This window comes from Porites lutea, chromosome 13 (genome assembly GCF_958299795.1).
Source record: "Porites lutea chromosome 13, jaPorLute2.1, whole genome shotgun sequence".
In the NCBI taxonomy this organism is placed as follows: Eukaryota; Metazoa; Cnidaria; class Anthozoa; order Scleractinia; family Poritidae; genus Porites; species Porites lutea.
The window spans coordinates 43,861-65,645 of NC_133213.1; the positions used below are offsets into that span (position 1 = coordinate 43,861).

Below are 21,785 nucleotides of genomic sequence, written 5' to 3' on the forward strand. Positions count from 1 at the left end.
GCCTCCGGAATTTTCCGGAACTTAAATAACTTTATTAAAAGCAATGGAATACATTAAAGGTCAAATGCACCAAAAAATTGAAATATTTTCTTTTGTCGTTTTATCTTCACCAAACACTAAAAAGAAACATCCTAAGTGAGATTTGGGTAAAGATTTTTCTTCCCAAGCCTTTATAGAAAGATAAAAGATCAAAATCCGAGCATTTCCGAAACTTCATAGTATGTTTATTTGGTTCATACAGAAACTCATAAGGGGTTGAAAACCCCTTATGAGTTTCATATTGAACACACTTCACTAGAATTGGACTAAAATAAAAAATGTTGACTTTTTGGTTCATTTAACCTTTAAACATACACACCACCTACATTTAGTTAAAGCTATTCGAAGCAGGCAGTGTGGGTTCTCTACATAAGTGAACTGATACATTCTAAGACATTTTACAAGGAAAACAAAAGAGATTTACAACATCAAGGAAAAAGAGGTTAACAAAAATAGTAATACGAATGAATAAATATGTAAATAAAGGTTACAATACAATATATATGATTGGGGAGTCTAGCAACTTAGACTTTGAGGGTCCTTTGACATAGTTGCTTGAAAAATGGTGAGTAGTCTGGTCTCTCACCCTCCATTCAGACTTAGCGCCCAGTTTCAAACGGTCCAAACCCCGGTTAACTCAAGGTTAACTCTAAGGTTAGCTCCTGAGAACGGAGATTTATTTGGTCGAGAGGGACTAGCAAGCACTGCAAATTGTGTGCAGGGTCGAGGAGCGCCCGGTTCGGCTGTCAATATCAGGTTTGGCAACGGGCGACTCAACGACAGCTATTTACTGCGCTCTTCAAAAACACGCGAATTCTGAGGTTTAAAAGCCAACTGACGTTTGAGTTTTTCGCTGCTGTCAATCATCTTAGCGGACCTCTCAGGAAACAGAACTTTAGTTTAACGGGTTCAAAAGGTCATGGTTTGTGATTGGTGGATTTCGATTCCTTTTTTGTTTTTCAAGGTTTGTTGCTTGTGATCGTTAAAATATGATTGAAGGCCGTGAAAAACTCAATTTTGAAGGCGGCTTTTTGAATTTTGGAGTTCGCGTATTTTTGAAAAGTGCAGTAAAAGGCGCAATTGGTTAAGGAGGGCAACAGAGAAAGGCCCGGGTCAGCTGTCACTTTCAGGTTTGGCCTCATGGGGCTAGGACCCACTGCGAAAGTTGCAGCGGAGAACCTACAATTGTAGGTTGCCCGTCAGTCGCGGGAGACTGGAACTAGACTGAAAGAGGGATTTGGCCGATAGATGGGACAATTTCCTCTGCCTTTCCTGGGTCACTTGTCATCACTATCAGTTACCATGCACTAAGTGGCCGAGAGAGAGAGTCTTAATTTATGGAGCACTTGCCTCTCACTAAATGTTGCCCTGGTTAAAGTTCCATTCCATTTGATCTGGAAAGTGTTTCCTGTTGGTTAGTGACCCTGTACTACCATGAAGGTTTATTATTTATACTTGTCACGTGTCAGCCTTCTTTTTGGTTTGTTTTGAGTCTAGTCAGCGACATAAGAACTCGTACTACTTTTTTGCCTCCTATATTTCAGGCCGCCATTCAAAAATATTTGCGTCTACCACCGTAAAATTCGTATTACCCTCAAAACAGTAATTTTCCGCGATGTTCAATTGTCTCGCTAATAGCCATCCACCACCCACCGCTCCCCATTTTACATGGTACCCAACCTAGGGTCTCACCAAGATGATCATTCCCAGGTATGAAAGATTAACACCATCGTATTTAAAAATTTATTTTTAATAACATTATATTTTTGTGTTTTTATTTAATAATATAGGATTTAGCATGTATGTAGTGAATCTGTACCTTGTTTTATTTTGTTAATCACCTAATTAGATATAGCAATAAATACATTTTCGTTGTGCAGGGTCAGAAAATTGACCAAAAACGAAAGTAGGGAAGCGAACCGGTATGACTCAATGCCAAACTTGTCACTACCTTCAGACACTATTGGATGTGTAAGTCTTAACAATAGAGATTTTTGTGGGACAATCACAATACACTCTCAGTGTTGAATTTTCTTTCCACAATACAGAGTAGAGTATACAGTGGAACCACACTACATGGCCATAGAGCACTCGCCTCTTACAGTATAATGGCCGCTCCGTGAATATATCATCTACTTTAAGAAAATAACTTATGGTTACTTTAAGGTGCTGTATTCGTGCCCAGCCTGGAGATGGGACATAGGATATCCCTGAACTCATACATTGTGGATTGGTACTGAATGAGATCATTTGGTGCCTCCTGTAATCAATGAGTTTCACAGTAGTTAGGGTGTAAATATATGCAGAATGGCTGAGAACTTCGACCTATTTACATATTTAACAAATAATTATTTATAATATATTACTAAATCCTCTTTCAAATGGCCTGTCAAAACTAACAAACTCTCGCAAATTGACACCTAATGCGTAAGTTTTAAAAAAACATGACTTGAACAGGAGCACAATAGTTTTAGAGCCACCATCTCTTCTCGTGCTAAAATCAAAAGTTGAACCCTCTTTACGCACTTTCCGCGGTTCTTATTGACCGACAGAAACTTGCAAGTTAGCCCGGCACTCATTTTTAACGTTTTGACCAAGGGATTTCAGAGAAGTTATGCAAATTATTGCGAGATTTGACCATGATTGAAGGCTGGCCGCGCTAGCAATAAGCGTAGTGCCGTAGGACAGCAAAGACACTTGCAGAGATCTGAACTCACACTCGGTATTTTTCTCTTTTGACCTCGTCACTAGAGCAAACACGGGCATGAAAATTAACTTTGTTAATTGGTGAGTTTGTGCCTCGAACTTTCGTGTGGTGCGCGATTTTCATGATCTGGTGAAAACCAGCCTTCAAATATCCTTCTCTACACGAAGTGTTAGAGGGGGCAGGTGGAGATTTAACATGCATAAAAGACGCGTGACGCTATGTTTCCACTGAAGAGGAGTCTACTACTTCATTTGTGACGCAAGAAGTGTCCGAGTTCGTTAAGGGATAAACTGTCACACACATGTCGTCCCTATTGACCACCTCCGGCGAAATTTCGTTTGTTAATAACGGACTCTTTGATAAACAAGACTGTTCGTCACAATGCGTGTTATCAGGAATATCAAGTTTGATTTCACAAACACCTCCGCCTGGATCTTCGCTATGCGAACTGTGTCTCCTACACGTGACAGAAGGTTTTTGTTTTTCAGAGTCACTATCTGACACGTGAATCTCCGCTGAGGTTACAACTTGCTGGTAACTTGGATGGCAAGCATCGGAAGTGCATGAAGATGTCAAAGAACTATGACTCCCTTTCAGTGAGTTCTCTGAAGAAACGTTATCAGCTGTCGTGGACTTCTCTTCTGTGCCTGACGCAGCGATTTCTGTGCTAGAGCCAAGAGTGCGGACTATACAAGGTCCTTGGGCTGATTCCGAAGACGTTAGAAAGGTAGCAGTGGAGCGCGGTGATTCACGGCTAGTTTGAGTACTACTTGAGCTTGATACCTTTAAAGGAATGTAACTTATGTCGTCGTGTTGAAACGTTTTAGATTCGTCTGTACAATCAGCGTCAAATGCTGCAGGAAACTGACTCCGCCTCTTGGGTGCCCTCTTTTTACCACACGAGAGGGTATTGTATTGAATGAACAACCACACCAATGACGTCACCACAATACAAGACACTACCACCACAACTATGATCCCTAAAAATGTCTTTTTATCGTATTTCACGTACTTCGACTTGTTCACTTTTTCAGGTACTGAAACACCGGTACATTCTTCTGCAAGAAAACAGCAAAAAATAAAATCCAACAGTGAGTATAAAATGAGGACGATAATCCCCTCCAGCAATGAAAGTACGCTTCCAATAAAAGGAAAAAGTAATAATAATAAGCAGGTGCAGCTGTGTGGCCGGTAGTATTTCCCCTGTGTTTTTCCTTAAGTGACTGGTTTTGACTGTTTGATTCACTGTAGGGAACTGCACAGCGGAAAATGGCCGGGAAAGACAAACGAAGGCTCTTCAAGTGCGTTTTACATCTCGATACATTTCTCTGCCGTTTAAGTAAGTTTGTTGGACAGTTAAGAGGATCTTATGAGTGTGCATTTAATAAAAGAGAACGCAAACGTGACCGCAATAAGCCTGCTTCTCAATTTGTACCCGCTAACAATTTTTGAGCAGCATACCTGTTATTATAGTCAGCTCAACAGTATGACTATCCCTTCCCTGGGAATTTGTAGCAACACAAGTGTAACTGCCTTCATCATTCTCTGTCGACTGACGTATTACAAGCAGCTGTCCCGACTCTGCACTGATAATATTACTGCCAGTCATTAATCTTGTATCATCTTTAAACCACGAGATAACTGGCTTTGGAGCACCACTGGCATAACATTCAAAGACAGCACTGTCACCCACTGCCGCTGTTATCTCGCTTCTCGTTCTGCGATACAAATGAGGTTCATCTGCAGAGAAAGAAAAGCCCGGCTATTAAAACAACACTTAAAACTTATTTCTCAGCTCAGTGTATCTTAGGTTACCTTACCTAGCACAGTAACAAATGCAGAGGCATTCACTGAACCAGCCTGGTTAGAGGCAATGCAAGTATATTTTCCACTGTCACTGGCTGTAGCGTTCTGGATAACAATAACTTTGTCAGCTTGTGAAAATCCTATCCTTCCATCTATGCCCATTCGCTCTAAGCCCTGCCATTTTATCTGTGGTTCTGGGTGTCCCTGTGCTCTACACTGCAATCGAAAGACTTGGCCAACCTCAACTGTTACATCGGAAGGTTTCACTGTCAGTTTGGGGAACACTGGCAATAAAAATAAATAAATATATATATAAACATGTGCATGTTAGCTAAGTAATAAAAAATACACAAAAATACGTACATTTACACAAAAGCAAAATTATGATGGCTTTCTTTTCTCTTAATTCTACCTATGGACAGCCTTCACAAACTGTCTCGTCTCCAGGTGTCCATTGCACGGCCAACAGGCAGCGCAGGGCGTCAGAGTAAAGAGGGACGGACGCTTCAGCTCTACACGTCTAAGCAAAACGTGTTGTAACATAAAGATAATAAGCAAGACACGTTATACCAGTAATAGACCGTCTGCATACTGTGTGATGGATTTCAAACTATCTACCACACAAGAGCTTTCCGTTTCTGTTTATAATTCTCATATAACCATGATACTAGACTAACCTAGCACTGTGATCCGCGCCATCTTGGACGGGACAGAGTTAAACTGATGCGAAGCCTTACACTGGTAATACCCATCGTCTTTTTCCGTCACGGCTATCAGACGTAGCTCGCTCGAATAAGTCGCCAAGCTTCCATCCTTAGACTGCTCAGAAAGAACAAAACGAAAAGGTGCGATTTAGTTAAGTTAAGTTATAGTGGGATAAGCCGCCGGCACAGTGGCCTAGTAGTTATGTAATCAGTACACGTGTTGTAGAATAGCGAAGCTGTCAAGTCACGTGATATCTGTAGGTAAGTGCTGTCGAGCATTGGTTTTTGGTATCCTGTTACTTCTCTGGACGATAAACGTAAACCTCCCATCAACTATCACCCCATGACGAAGGACAACAACATGTTTACCTTTGGTTAGGTTATGTTATTGTGGTGGTATCCAGTCACAGTAAGTCAACTTTACCTGGACGCGGTTTGTGACTTTGACTCCACTCAGCGGTTTGTTGTCTTTAGTCCACACTATGACTGTACGGTTTTTGTGTGTAACAACGCACCGCAAGGTCACGTTCTGACCCAACAGAACTGTTTGATCTTCGGGATGCTGTATTATCGCCGGTTGGGAGTCATTTATATCTATGAAAATAAAGCGAGTAAGTCAAAGTCGCCCTAACGAGCAGTCGAGATTTAACTTTATAAAGTGGTTTTCCCTTCACCTAGAGCGGTCACCTTACTACGGTAGTCTTTCTTTGCCGGACCGATCGAGGCCGGGGTAGGGGCCTGACAAAGAACAATCCCTCCTTTTGCAGGCTTAGAGGCAAAGTGACAAACACTTATTCCCAACTGAGAAACCTTGCATAACAGCCAGGAAAAGCGATCACACCTTATATGAGATGGAGAAGCAATAGAAACGCTCAACAGCTGACTAAACCACTGGTGACTTCAGGGAAATAACTTTAAGGGGAGAAGTGCGATGAAGAAAGAGATGACTTGTTGGATTCATGGGATGACATGAAAAAACGCGGCGGAACGTGAGAGTTGAAGCGGGGCTTGGTAACGCCTTATGTGCGGCCGAATAGGAAGTAAAGGTGATGTTACACGAGACGACTCGCAACGACGATTTTGAGCGCAACACAGCGTAGCAATGTTGGAACAATGTTGCAACCATTCGAAACAATGTCGCAACAATGTTGTAATGCTGCGTTGCGCTAAAAATGGTCGCTGCAAATCGTCCCGTGTAACATCACCTTAACAAGATGAAGAGGAAGTAATCTTATTACGAACCTGAACAGCAGAACTAGTAATATTTCTTACCACAGATAAAGTCTGAAGACGTAAGGTTAAAAATGCTTCTTCTCTCTAGATTTGTTGGATGTAAACACACAGCATGGACGTAATCTTTGAATTCCTGACCAACAAGCCATGCAGGAAGCCATCTGAGTTTACAGTTGCATACAAGTTGAGTTGTGTTGAGATAACTGAAAAAAGGAATGACAAAATCACGTTAAATCACCTCTAAAAAGAGTGCGTGAAAAACAGACTTCACTGCCAGCAACATTTCCAGCTTGTCTAACATGATAAAGATCTTAAGCATTCTTAGTTTTCTTAAAATATCAAAAAAGCACCACTACTCATGATGTAACAGATCAAAATCCTACTTACAGATATTTAAGTTTGGTCATCGTCATGAACGCATTCTCTTCAATAGATGTTATTATATTTGCAGACAGGTTTCTATCAAAGCAACAAAGCAATTTTTTTGAGAATTTAACATGCGACGCATTTGCGTGTTGAGGATAATTCTTACCTTGCCTTACCTGAGAGGATGGAGGATTATACTTTAAAGAAACCTTTTACTACAATAAATACTGTACAGAAACTTCCGTCTACCCAAAGTATGGTCATTTCAATTGGCGAGGAAATATAGCTTTTACTTGCGAAAGCCGGTAGAAATTTCTTTTCCATTAATTGTACACAAAAAGAGTGACAAGTGACGGTATATTATAAGTAGGAACATTCAAAACTTCAGTGAACTTAGTTTGCTTGTTTGTTTCTGTTTTCAACACATTTTTAATTTTCTTCAAATTTTTTAAACTGGCTTATACACAACATAGTTAGGATTGGGGTCACCTTTCCGTAGAAGGACGTTTAACTTAACGGACTGCTCGTTTAAGTAAAAAAATCTTCTAGTATTCCTTGCTCAGTTTTAGCAATCAATATACTTACAAGCTTGTGACTTCGTTAAGACCAGTAAATGCGTTTTTAGCTATCAACGTAATACGATTACCATCTAGTCTCCTAAAGAATGAAAAGAAAATATACTGCTTTTAACCTTCAGCCAAAAAAATTCGTCTTTTATTTCCCACACGGTCCGCACTTTTTTGAGCTTTTAAATTCCATGACTTTTTCCATGAACTTTTCAATTTTTCGTCGACCTCAAATTTCGCTGTCATCTAAGAAAGTTTCAAAACTATCCTTGTCTTCCGGGATTTTTTTCCCCTAACTCAGTTCAACAGACACAAACTCTGATGTCCACCAACTCGCGTGCCGTTCGATCGTGCTGTTTAATTACTTGTCTTTATTGTACTTTGTCCTCGCATTGACATCTGCAGTTACTTATCTACTAAACATAAAATCAATTTTTCATAACTTTCTATGACCTAACCCTCCCCACTCACCCCTCCCGTGGATGTGTAAAAATGACGTTACTCCATCTAATACTTACAGCATAATTAATTTGGCTAGTCCAGAGAACACGCCATTTGTTCCCTCCAATGTTGATGAGAGCGCATTATTACTCAGGTCTCTGACAATAAAAAAACAACGCCGCTCATGTTAAGGTTATTCCATTGGAAGGGATCTTAAAAGTTGCAGTTAAATGCTAAAGCAACTGATTCCTACACTTAACGCAAATTTTCAAACCGTGGTGTTTGGACAAAAAGAACCAATACTTTCCACAGCTTTAATTGTAACTCGCGAACTAACCTGGTTTTGTGTACAGTTAAAAAAATAACAACCTCTTGTTCTCGTGCACGCGCACAAAGCGAGCGAGAAGAGAGAAAGTTTTCAATTTTATTTTTCTTTCCGCTGTTGCACATGCGCCACCCTTTTCTTCCATTGTTCACTCCTTTGTTTTTCGCTTTTCGCTGGGCTTTAACTAGACGAGATTTTATTCAAAATAGTCAGTCACTGAATTTACGTCTTTAGCCCATTTGACAGAATCGCACTCATTTGGGATCTTGCAAAACAAAACAAACAAGTTCCCGGTCTATTTCCATCGTAAATGACGTCATCCTCAGGAGAAGTGACAAAGTGTAACACAGGTGACAAGACAACGATTCTGGAACCGAGGTTACTTCCAACGTCAGCAGTGATTTAGTTTGTAAGAAAGCTGCGGTATGAAGCAACGCCCAGATGGACCAATCAATTTACTGATTCTCGAGCAGCTGGCAAACTGCATGTTCTTTGCGTTGGGTTGAATTTCAAGTGCGGTCGGGTGTGACTTAAGGTGTTACAATTAGGATAAGAGATGAGTTACAGGCTACACACCTACAATTATTCACCGTTATCTGCCTCAACGAACAAGGACAATATATATCGCAAAACAAAAATATTACAACTCACAGCATCTCAAGTGAATTCAAGTCAGAAAATGCTCCCTCTGCCATATGATAAATACTGTTGCTGCCAAGGTAACTGTAAACACAATACAAGATAAATGAGTGTACACAGTAAATGAATCTTGAATATAAGACGGGGCTGCTTTTTGTGCGTGTCAAAAATACTTATTTATGTGGAATGTTTTTACGCACCTGTGAAATATTTGGGAAATGTGGAGAGATTCGAGACTTTACATTCAAAAGGGACGGAGATCTGATGGGGAATTTCTGTCCCAAGTAACAAAACTTAACGAAAGACTTGGTGATGGCATAAATAAAGTGTTTAACGTTTATCATTCAGATAGTACTCACAGCCTTTGCAAGTTTGACAGATGCGCGAATGTGGTTGAATCAATGAGAGAAAGCTCATTCTTGGCCAGATTACTGTAACAAAGGATAAACAAACAACAAATAAGAAGGTGAAGCTTTGGAAAAGTGCTAAGTACTTTTAAACATGTACAATGCAACCACCGACTTAACTAATGCGAATACATTTACGTCACAAAGTTTTTGGGAAAGAAAATAACTAAGCGCTACTGAGTTCAGGCGAAAGTATTATAAGCCTTCTTATTGTCCTATTAACAAAGTGGTTGTATTCAGGGTAGTATTTAAACCTGTGTTCTTAAAAAGGAAAAGTAATTATCAAGCGTTTTTAATAACCACGTGGGCTTATACACTTGAGTAACTGAAATTTCTATTAGCGGTTTTTGCAACATTGTTCTTGCCTCCTGGTTATTATTCCACAAAAAAAGATGAATTGGGATTAAAAACCTGACTGTAATATTAATTGAGATTAAAAAAGAAATCCGGAACAAATTCCTTACAGGTCCACAAGCCTTAGAACTAGTCTCCAGTCCAAAGCTTCTTGGTGGATGATAATCTTATTGATACGATTGTTGTTTAGAGATCTGAAACATATAAGAAGTGATTGCATAATAAAAAAATTATACCAATATAATAAGAATGATATATAAGCAAGCAAGCAAGCATTTATCAAATCCAACATCAGCTGAGCATACTTACAGCTTTTGAAGATTTGAAACTCCAAAGAACCATGATGTTGAGACAGATGTTAAATTGTTGTTGTCCAGATAGCTAAGAGAATATGAATTTAGCAAATCACAGCAAGTCACTACTAGCTAAACAAACAACAATTTAAGAGATGAAGTCTGTGAGCACTCTCCCGAGTTGATGGAGCTAAAGCTTGCAGACACGCGTGTCGCCTTTTCTCGCGTGGGTTGATTTTCACGCGCGCTCGCGTTTTGCTCACTCTACTATCCCTGAGGAAAAATGAGGGACTACTCGTAGTCTAACATTTTGCTAGCTAAAGTTGTTTTGTCTCGATATTCATGACTAACTAGTTGGATTTTACTAAAACAATTATTACTCTCGCCCTCATGGCCCCTGAGTCAATAGCCCATGAGGCCGAATTGACTCAGAGCCCATTCGGGCTCGAGGAATAATATTGTTAAATAATTACTCTAGGATTCAACAATAGAACTGAAGAAATAACAAATGCAAACAAACAAGTATGGGATGTCCACTGAAAAGGGAGACTGGGTGTTTTCTTTTACTTTTGAAAAGTGAGCAATACAGTTAACTTTGCATGACAATAACGGCCATATAAAGGCATTGACGCTACAATTGGCTCAATACTCAAACCTTCTCCTGAAATGTAAATCAGTGCTCCAAGCTCAATTTTTTTCAAAGTCGCCTTTTGGCGACTTAAAGTTTTAAAATGGCCGCCAGACATAAAATATTGGTCGCCATTAAAAATAAAAAATGATGCTTGGTGTAATTTTACATGAAAGGTTATACCGCTAACTACATTAATTACCAGTACTTCATTTTTGTGTGTTTTGCATAAAGCTTTTCCACATACATGACCGCCGACCACAGTTCGCTAAATTGGCGACTTTTGCTGCAAGTATAGTCGCCAATATATTTTTTTACTTGCCATGGTGACCAAACTGGTCGCAGCTTGGAGCACTGTAAATGAGTTGTTCTTTAACTATTGTGAGCTGTTATGCCTCACTTCCATGTGACTACAGTCTACTTTACAGTTATCATTAACATTCTTTTGGAGATAATCACTTTTACAGCTTTACTCACAGTTCTCGAAGATTGCTCATTTGCCAAAAGGCATTCTGATTGACTGTTCTGATTTTATTCTTTGAAAGCTTTCTGTAACAAGAATGTACATCCACTGACTGAGTTTACAGTTGTAAGTTGTGGAACATGGGTTGTTCACTATAACAAGCATACTCATCCTTGAAAAAAGATGCTTCTAAACTCTTCAACTGACACACAGCTTTTATGTCCAAGGTATGTAATATTAACTTTACATGAAGGCAGTATTTTGATTCTAAGTACAGTGGGTGAACTGAAAGAAAAAATTTCCCAAATCCTCCAAATTTGCAATCAGTTTTTTTCTACCTCAAGAAAAAGAAAACCCTTCTGGAACTATGACTTGGAAAGCTATACAATTTATTCCATCATCAAAATGATTGGGTTTCCTTGAAAATTCAGATAATTTTGAAGCCAAATCCTTTGTCCTTTGACTATTACTAAGCAACTGCATGATTAAGCTACAAGTAACACTCATATAAGCTGCAACCCTGCATTTTTTGCAATAAATTACGAGGCCAACTTGTTAATAACACAGAGAGCAAATAATTCGCAAAACAAAGTATTAAATTTTTAAAAGTTTTATGTTCCGTGTATCCAGACTATTGATGACAATAAATAAATTGGCTCAGGAGAGAAAAAAATAAAACCAAATGGCATCAGCAATAATAAAATATCAACTTACAGTATTAAAACAGACTTTAGATTCTTCAGAGGAGGTTGGGAGCTGATGACCCTGATTAAATTTTTTGTTAGATCCCTGTGTAAACAAAACAATCACCTGTCACATGGTTTATTCTAAGAGCAAATGTATGGATGAGATAGGGGCATAAAATAAACCATAACTGGCTTAAATAAGTCTCTTTCAAAGCTACTTACAGTTTTTTTAAGAAGGTCAAATGGCTTAATGCATCAACAGGAACAGATGTTAGCCGGTTCCTACTCAGCTTCCTGACATAAAACAAACAGGAAACACATTGCTCAAAAAATCTACAATACTATTAAACTAAGGGATATTACACTGTATTTCTTCAGTAAACATGCAGTGGGCATAGTTTTCTGTTCCTAAAAATTTGTTTCAGCATCCTTCCTTCCTTACTTGCATAAGACAGAGAACATGAAAAGTTTTGGTAACTTCCAAGAAGCTGTAATATTGGGTTAGTTTGACCATAGGGCAGAACACTTAAAAAACTGACTGCAGTTTGAACTATAGACATTCTATTGGTAATTAAACAACATATTCATTCTATGAATTACACCATGAATCCCTGCACTAGCTACAATTTCAGGCAGTTCTAGTAACAAAGTAACTTACAAAGTATGGATTGAAGTAAGACCAGCAAAAGCATTTTCTCCAATGCTTGAAATGCGATTGCTGTTTAAAAGCCTGAAAGTTGAGGAAAATAAAATATGATATAAGACCGTGTACTCATTCAAGGGAGCAATAAAACCATGCATGTTTGACAAGATTAGAATACTTACAGGTACTGAAGTGACATTGGTTTTGTGACATTTGCCGAGGGGATGGACGTGATTTTATTGTGATGCCTGCAAAAACAGTGAAAAAAATTGCATAAGTTTGGGCACACATTCTTTTTAAGGGAGGAGCCCATAATCTGGAGAATGCAACTCCCATACTTAGCTTTTTCAGAAATCAGTTTATTTTAAGCATCATTTTGGAGCAATTTTCCAGTGAAAAAGGAAGCAATGCTCTTTATTTATGCACATCTCTAGTATGATATATGGGGAAAATAAAGAAAGCAAATGTCATTAAAACATGGGAGATATTACTTCCCGGTCCCCAGATTCATGACTGACTGATTTGTAAGGCTTATTTTGATAGTCAAAATGTGGTTACATTGATCTAAAATAAACTGGTCTGTGAAATGTCATTGCTGGAGCACAAGCGAGTTACTTGTCCCAGGTTAGGGGCTTCTAAATTGTGTTGAGCTTCTAAGTATTTTTTACCCAGTTCCTCTCTTTATTGATTTATGTGAAAGACAAACCAGACAAACCTACATGTATTAGGCTAGCTAAATAATGATAGCAGGAAAACAGTAATTCATGTAGAAAAGTTTCACAAGGTTTGCTTCCACAGTTAAAAAAATTAGAAATATTAATGGGTATTTAATTGCACAAATTTACTTTGCTTAAAGGTAGATACCTACAAAAAATAGAAACAACAACAACAGCAACACTTTTTGTTCTGAAAAAAGCTAAATACTTCATGAAAGTTTTAAAATATGAAAACAAAAATTGAAAGACTGATTAATGGCAATGAATGGAAATTAACTATGACACACAACATGCTGCTGGAAGAAACTCCTACCATGAATTTGTGAAAATGAATGTATGAATAAATTTAAGTATGTCAACTGCAAAGGAAATGAAGCAAATATGTGATTTCTCACTTACTTTTTCAGTATGTAACAGAGTTAAAGCTAATATTACTTACAAAGACAACCGAGTCAGTGACGAGGAAAGAGACTGCCAAGGGGGTACCGCCACAAGCTGATTTTCATGTAGTAGACTGAAAAACATAAAAAATTATGACAGTCAGCAAACTGAGTTACAAATCTGTGAAAAAAACATCCTTAAGAATGTACTTTACAGGTCTCTTTGTATTTCTTGTGGTTCAAACTTGTCTTTTAGTTCATCACCTTGTTAAGATTGGATTGCAGGCACTGCCATATAAAAAGGCCTCTAATCCACCAACCTCACATGTATTTTGTTAGTTTAAGTCCCACAAAACATTTTCACAGACATCTTGCATTCATATAGAATGCAACCATGTTTGCAAAGTAATAGTGGGTTTAATGATTCTTGGATTGAAGAAACTCAATTTCTGTTACTATGGACAGTAGGAATATATCCCCCCAATAGTTCACCAAGAAGGTTGTAAATAGTACACAGGGGACTTATTAAAAGATATTTTAGAAGTGAGGGATTTGAGATACAGACCCAGTGATTTTGTTACAAATAGTTATGGTGAGTTCTAGGACTAGGACACGAGTCCTGGTCCATAACCAGTGAAAAAGTTAAAAAAAAAAAACAGGAGTCATGTTTGGGCCTTTATGTAACCAGACAGTTAATCTGGAGACAGATGCCAAAACTCTTTATTACGGTTAACTGAAATTAAAATACAGTCCTTCTATATATTTAAAGCACAAAAAAGACTAAAATAAATATGCATCTTTAAACAACAGCCACAGAAATCAAACAAACAGGTTATTCTACCAAAAAAACTACCGGTAGTCCAAATTGATCAATCTTTGCGTCCTGTGGGACACATGCTATGAACTATTTTGTTTTTGGGGATCTTTATGCATCAGGGACACAGGACGCAGGGGTAACAAAACCACTGGACTATATGCAAGTTTCCAGATAACTGTCGTCTAGTGTACTTACAGTTCTTGGAGATTTGTAAGTCTTGACAGTTTTGCCACATCCAAAGTCCTCAATTCATTATTACTTAGATCTCTGGTGAATAGAAAACAAGAAAAGTTGAAAACACTACTAACATATCCATATCAAACTGTCACTTTTAAGGAATGACTACATTGTAGCTACTGCTAAGAATGAAACATATCAAAACTCTCATCAGATCTAATGTGTTTTATTAACAGTAGAACATGTACAATAACCTCTACTAAAAATACATGTGTTATTGATTTTTATTTTCATTCAAAATTGCTTAATAAATATGTGAATTCAAAAATGAAGACTGAATCATTAAAATGAATGTCCTTTTATGACCAAAGTAGTTACTTGATACCGGTAACTGCATTATTGAAATTCTTTTTTATGAATTGACCAGCAAGAGGTGTCAAATGGTAGAGGGCAGGGCTGACAGCACAGGACTCTCCTAGACTCTCTCTAAGTTTTTCAAATATGTGGCTACTTCATGTATGTTACATCATCATTATTTTTATTCCTATTATTATCATTATCATTATTTTCAAACAATTTTTGGCAAAGATTCAGGATTATGAGGGCAGGTGAAATTGAATGAGAGTCTCTGAGAGTACTAAAGGATAATGAGGCCAGAAAAATAGTAAGAGCTTGAACTCCAGCCAATTCTTGGTAAATTAATCTTAGTCTTGTTCAGTGTAACTGAAGTCCAGTTTATACTAAACTTTAACACTACATTCGAAAGAAAATCACATCAGTAAAACAAGCTTTCATAAGATCTGTTTTTAAAATAACTGTGTGTTTTTGAAGTCAAAAATTGAGCCAACAGCCTTTGTGTCTTCCCCAACGTTGCATAAATATAATAATAAAAATACCCAAGGCATTTTTATCTTTAATTAAGTTCACTGATTTAAGGGTTAAATAATAGGAAAAAGCATGCACATACATATTTGTGTGAGTCAGAGCTGCAAGTTGCAAGTTTTGCAGTTGCACTTGCTATACATTAAAATGAATATATTTGAAAATAACAGAGAATTTGACGAATGATATTGTTCTTAGCCACTGTTGAACAATAAAGCCTTAGGAACAGTGCATTTAAAAAAGTGTTTCTCATATTATGAGATCAAGTCCTTCATTTTCATCACATGATTTCTTTCACTTTCTTGAACCTTACTTTCCCCTGTGCAACTTAACATTTAGCAAAACTCAAGAACACATTTCCTGTCTGTTTCTCACAAAAGTATTCAAACTTAAAATAAAAAACCAACTAAGTTTCCAAAAAGAAACATTCCTCCAAACTGTTTTCAAAAGAAGAAAAAAAACAAACAATACCACAGTAAAGTATTGGTCATCATGCCAGAAACTTGCATTTGACAGGTTACAGCACCTAATTTGATTGTGCAGAGCCTCAAACTAAGAAGCCTCTTCTACAGCAGCCTAATCATAAGCACAATGCTTAAGTACTGCTTCAAATTAAAATGTGGAGTACATTTCTTTGGCAGCTAAATGGTAAGGGGGTTACATGGATTTAACGCTTGTCTTGATTATCTGCTTGGTGTTATTCAACCATTCTATGCTAAGTTATCTTAAATGTACAAGTTCTTTTGAAAATAATTACATTACAAAAATAATGTAAATATTACAGTGGTAGAGCATGATATTAGACTGGGGATACACCTAACCACCAGAGACACAAGAGTATACCATGAGTCCAATAAATATAGCATCCTGGGTAGTAGGCTTCATTACCAGCTATTTTGTTTGTGCACCCTCTCACTGGGAGGAGAATCAATGCACATTAAACTCCCTCATCCCTACCCTGTACCTCTGATCCAACTCGTTCGTTAAAGCTGGTGCTAGTTAAAACTATTTCATCATACACTGTCCATTAAGTATGTTGCATATGCACCAACTATATATATTGACAAACTGAATATTAGACATTTTTTCTTTAATCTAGAACTCCTTATATGACAAACGTTTAATATTTCCACCAAATCTAACAGAATTTACATGTATAATACCAGTGACGTTAATAAAATGAGAAGCACTCCTGACTTTCTGTAGCTTTTATAATGTTACATCTACAGCTACATGTAGTTTAATTGTAGAATAATAAAACACTCATCCGATACTACCACAAACAAAATAATTTCATTTGCTATTTTCTGGATATCACCACCTATGTTAAAATAAATTAATGACAGCCTTGGAGACAAAATTGTTTATGACTGTTTTTCTAATTCATTTTTGTTTTATGGTACTCAGGTTACTCTTTCTGAACAGTCTGTACAAAATAGGGCGTAAGCTTGGGGTTCATGAAGAAGCCAAATAAATATTGAGAAGCATTATAACTGACAAAAAACTGAAGCTGTCAAATCTAACAAACAAGGATTGACTTGTCATAAAGTTGGTTCAAGAGGCACGGCATGTATCACAACCTGAAATGTGTCCATTTACAAACTGTTCTGTCTGTTTACTTGGTGCGAATGAACACTTCGCAACAGCATATTAATGTTACGCTGTAGGCAAGTGAAAATGTAGGGAATGTTTTCAAATTTGTGCATTGGCACGCTTAGGATGCAAAGGATTATGTAAAAGCTTGTTTAATCTTGATCCACCCAAGGAAAATAAGAGCATTATTTTATAGTATCACATTACAATAATGCCTTGCCCATAAGCCTGCAAACTGAGAAATTACTGCATAAAAGTGCTTGTGGCAGAGTCTTATGAGACAAATATCTGATTGATTACAATTTTGACAAACATCGTGCATGTCAACCTCTTTCACAGTGAGCAATTACTTTAAATGTGTGTGACCAATCATTTTGGGCAAATATCAAAATAAATATCTCTCAACTTCTAAGAGAAAAAAACAGCTGATGTAAAAATGACGAGGCAAAACAGTTTTCTTTGATTATATTTTAGAAAATTCATTTAGTTTTGGAGATAAAAACCTTCATCGCATTAAATCTCCTCTCGAAATCAAACATGACAATCATATATACAATGCAAAACAGAAACATTGTTATTAGGAGTTTAGTCGATGGATCACAGACAAAAACTTAGCAGAAACAGTTGATTACAAATACAAGTCCTTGCCAAGGATTACATGTTCTCAAATTCGCACAAAATCTTCAATTCACAACCTTGCATTTCATTTCTATCCTTACGTTTTCAGGTTTCTTAAGTTAATTAACAACACATGGAATTAAAATTCCTAAAATCTCATAAAAAAGATAAGGAGTCAATGTTCTTGAACCGTGCAAGAGAGCTAATCTCTTAGTTTTTTCCTGGTTAAAGATACCTGATTTACGAAACATAAAGCATTCAGCATACTTTTTGATAAAATTTCTTTGCGTTTAAAATTATTGCCAGTGGAAAACATAATAATTGTGAAAAGCGCTGCTCGCCAATTCATCAGTAGGGGGTAAAAACGTTCATATTAGTATTAGCATATTTTGTTTTCTTGCCTCGGGGTAAAAGAAACCTTTCTTTTCATTTTAATCCTCCGCTATAATTATCCACTGGACTCTCATATTTTTTGTAAACAGAAGATTTAGAAAAATAACCTTAGAATCGCGTAACACCAGTTATTGAAATATAACTCGCTTCGAATCGCGTGCAGTTGGCGCGCGACAAAAATTACCCAAATCAGAATTTCTTTTCAAAATGCAGTTTGAATAAATACAACAGCGGGGGACTTAGTTAAATAGCCAAAAAATGCAAACGTAGGAAATTAATAAAAGACCTTTAGTTGCCACCCGGCCGAAATCGAAAAACACATTAAACGTTCTACTTTATTTGTTTTAAAAATTAAAGCGGACGTCTGAGGAGTTTTAAAACCTAATTGTCAAGTGAATTTTGCACGCAAAAAAAGAACAATACGGCAGCCACGAATAGCGTTCTTAGGCCAAACAAAAACAATGCAAAGCGTACAAAAACAAAAGAACTAATTTAATAAATTTGTTTCAGGCTAAATAATTGTGTGCTTGGCAGGTTTCAGAACAATTCCTTTCGACATGTTCGGAAGATCTACCTTGATCACCAACTGAACCATGAACATAGTGAGCCAATCTAAAAAAAAGCCCGTTTATTTTCGGCTTGAACCTTCACCAAAAAGCAAAGCATACATCTTCGTTTCGGATTGATAATTTCCAGGCTCAACTAGATAAACCAAAAGGTAAACGAGGGAACACGGAGTTTACGGTTTGAATATCAAAGAAAAGTATTCTGACGACCAACACCGACTGAAAGAGAGCACGCTACTTGTAGTGACTGCCTAGTAACTGGAAAAAAAAAGACCGGAAAACTCTTTGCAGAATACACATTTTCTTATGTCAATATGCCGCGAAATAATGCAAACAAGGATTCCTTTCCTCCCCAAGCTATGTGCATAAAATAAACTTCTTCGAATGTGCGAAACCATAATTTATTTTGCACGCACTGAAAGAAATATCAAATTCACAGTTCGTTAAGGGTCTGGTTATTTGTTTAGCAAAGAAAACATCACTAAAGAGGAAAACCAATTCAAGAAATGCCATGGTTGACACATAAGCGTGTGGAAGAGCATATCGTGAGTAATTCGTTGGCAATATGTGACTTGTTTACACTATTAAAGCGCCAGGAAAGGAATCATTTCGCCTTCAAAACTGACAACTAAACCTCTTTTGCAGATGTTTAGCGTGTTTTTAACTCGAGAGCAGCTCACATTCAGCATTACCACCAAAAACTTGTCGCATTATTCAACATGACGTGAGTATATAAACATGAGTGTTGAATTTCGCTCCAAGTCTCGTTCGAATTGCGAAACAATTGATCTTTTTAGCTAATTGTAAAGAATATAAACCCTCAATGCCACCGACGTTTAAGCCCTTTCTTTATGATCACATGAGTTTGATTGTTATACAGCTGGAATTAAAAGCCAGTTTCGTTCGGCGTGAATGTTGGTTGTAAGGTGACACCGGTAGATCTCAGTGGATCTCAGTTCGAAAAGTGTTATTTGTAGATGAGTATTCACCTTTTAGATAAAGGGTTCCCCGAAATATCTTATCAAAACCGATAAACACGACATCTCTAAAGAAACATTCGTTAGGAGTGACTACGTATTTACAAAAGTGACAAGTGGGAGAACAGTCTGTCTAACTATTCAGAGAACATCATAAAAGTATGAATACTCACAATACAGTAGTCCCCAATGGAATCCCCTGAGGTATTGAACGAAGTTGGCGATTTTTGCAAATCACTCGTGTCCCAGAACAAATACATTGCTTGTCAAAGACACATGCTCGACTGTTTGATTCCTGTCCTTGTGCAAGTGTCGCTCCGTATAAAGCCAAAAACATTGCAACCAAAGCATTCGCAATATAAACGGACGCCATGTTTGATTCGCAGCACTTTCAGATGAACATCTCTGTCCCTTGCAAAAATGTTCTTTAACCTCGGCACAAACACGCACTCAGGAACATCTATCGTGAACTGAAAGCTTCCTATGCCTGGCAGGGTGCCCCTTTACAGAATATGTACTTTCACGCAAAGTTTTTATAAAGCTTCAAAGAGGAAACCATCACATTCACTTCGATTGAAATCCAATGCCAATTTCACGACATGAAACTGACCACCCACGAACGTCAGGACAACAATAGCGCGCAATGTGATTGGCTGACTGTCATGAAATGTCGGTGAAATAACAAGGCGTTGAGCCGCGGGATATTACTCAAATAAAATTTGCTGTAGTTCGTTCTGATTCATCCAAGAGTCTCAGATTTCAGCCTCCATTGGGCTTGATTGACAGACTATCAATTTGAAATGAAACAAGACTTGCTAAAAGAGCCAATTGAATTCCCAGATGGTAATTTCATTGCTTGTGCAAACATCTGCGTATCGACTTCACACGCAACCCAATCGCGGAGCACGCGCGGAAGATCAGGCAGATAAACGTTGCTAACTATGTTTTACTTATGAAGCACTCGAATTTTCCGCGTATTGATGCTTCTCTGTACACTTTTAACTGCCTTTCAATACTGCGAAAACAAGAGCGTTGTGAAGGGCTGTAAGCAGCGTTTTCCGGCAAGTAATAATAATAGACAAATGACACAAATGAGATTTTACAAAGAACTTCACATAATTAGAGACACATCTATCAAACGTACCGCCTGTGGTCCTCTCAAATAAACAAATTCCTTTCACGGAAGGAAAACATAATCAGCGAAGGATCGGATACGAGGGCAAAAAGATGCTGTGACCATGTAGAACTGATGAATGGTTGTTGCCGCGAGATTTTGTCAGTTTGTTCTTCAACTTGTCTTCATTTTTTTTCTCCAAGAATAATTCAAAGCCAAACGCTCCTCAACCTTTGTAATTCATGACCCTCCGGTGTATAGATTCGCCTTGATTTCACAAAAACGGCCAGAACATTTTGCATTTAGGGAGATCAATTCCAGGAAAATCCCTCCCATAAGTAACACCTCCAATCTTTTAATGTCAGTGTTTAACTTATTTTTTTGTTAACTAAGGAGAGAGCTTTTCGCAAGTCACTGGTTTTGGAGGCAGTTGGTCTTTCATGTCTCGTTAACACAATACGTGGTGTTGATCAAAGAAATGTACTCATTGACAGCATCCGACATTGTGGCTACGGTATATATAATAATTAAACACTTAAAAAAACTGAGTAATTAAGTAACTTAATTTTCACACAATCGTCCAAACGCTAAGAATGTTGAAGTTTTTAAATTTTAACAAAGGAGTAATTAACTTGATTACAGAGATAGAAATCGCGATATTAGGGTGATCATAACGACCCATAACGCCTAATAGTAAGATGAACTTCGTTTAGCAGACAACACAAGGTCATCACGGATTTGTACAGAGCTTGTTCGATGAGATTTATATCACCATTTGGGGACCAATAACACAGAATAAATTACAATGTGAGCACACAAATCTATCTGAACTGAAACAATTGGTCTTTTCCGAGGAACGATATTTTATTTACCAGTAAAGTCGGAAGAGTACTTCAGCAAAAACCTTGTTTTTACTCCAAATACTTATTAGAATTCATTTGATCCTGATGCGAGGCAATATTGGAACCAGTAACAACGCGGCCGTTTCAAATACATTGTTGCAATTCCCACATTGGCCATGAATGGTAAATTTATTATATTTCATATTCTCATTGTTAGTCAGAGCTTTCACTTTCAATTTCACCTGCTTATGTTTTGATTGTTTTTATTTAATACGAAAAAAAATACCCCCACCGCAATAAGTTGAGCCAGGATGCGTGGGCAATGAAGAATGACGTCAGAGACTGAGTTCAAAATAAACCCTTTTGAACCAATATACAGCTGCTATGTGGTCGTCATATTTTAGAGTTGA

The 21,785-nt window shown here is 37.6% G+C and overlaps 1 protein-coding gene across 1 annotated transcript; it reads right to left on the reverse strand.

Moving 5' to 3' along the window:
* Nucleotides 1-1,770: 1,770 nt before the first annotated feature.
* LOC140923735 (uncharacterized) lies at nt 1,771-20,301 on the reverse strand. The gene is made up of 21 exons (XM_073373806.1): nt 19,593-20,301; nt 14,409-14,480; nt 13,456-13,530; nt 12,483-12,548; nt 12,316-12,387; nt 11,880-11,951; nt 11,686-11,760; nt 10,986-11,057; nt 9,897-9,968; nt 9,698-9,781; nt 9,186-9,257; nt 8,839-8,910; nt 7,940-8,020; nt 7,441-7,512; nt 6,877-6,948; nt 6,529-6,692; nt 5,681-5,850; nt 5,230-5,371; nt 4,567-4,836; nt 4,208-4,486; nt 1,771-3,804 (listed from the first exon to the last, which is right to left on the reverse strand). Exons 1-21 carry the CDS (start codon nt 19,790-19,792, stop codon nt 2,963-2,965), a joined length of 3,096 nt encoding a protein of 1,031 aa, XP_073229907.1. The 5' UTR covers nt 19,793-20,301; the 3' UTR covers nt 1,771-2,962.
* Nucleotides 20,302-21,785: the final 1,484 nt, after the last annotated feature.

Coding starts and splice junctions, on each gene's coding strand:
- LOC140923735 (XM_073373806.1), bottom strand. CDS start 19,792: ATGGCGTCCGTTTATATTGCGAATGCTTTGGTTGCAATGTTTTTGGCT. Junction 12,388..12,482: donor CCAATGTCACTTCAGTACCT/GTAAGTATTCTA, acceptor CTCAACTTTCAG/GCTTTTAAACAGCAATCGCA. Junction 11,058..11,685: donor CTAAAGTCTGTTTTAATACT/GTAAGTTGATAT, acceptor TTCTTGTTACAG/AAAGCTTTCAAAGAATAAAA.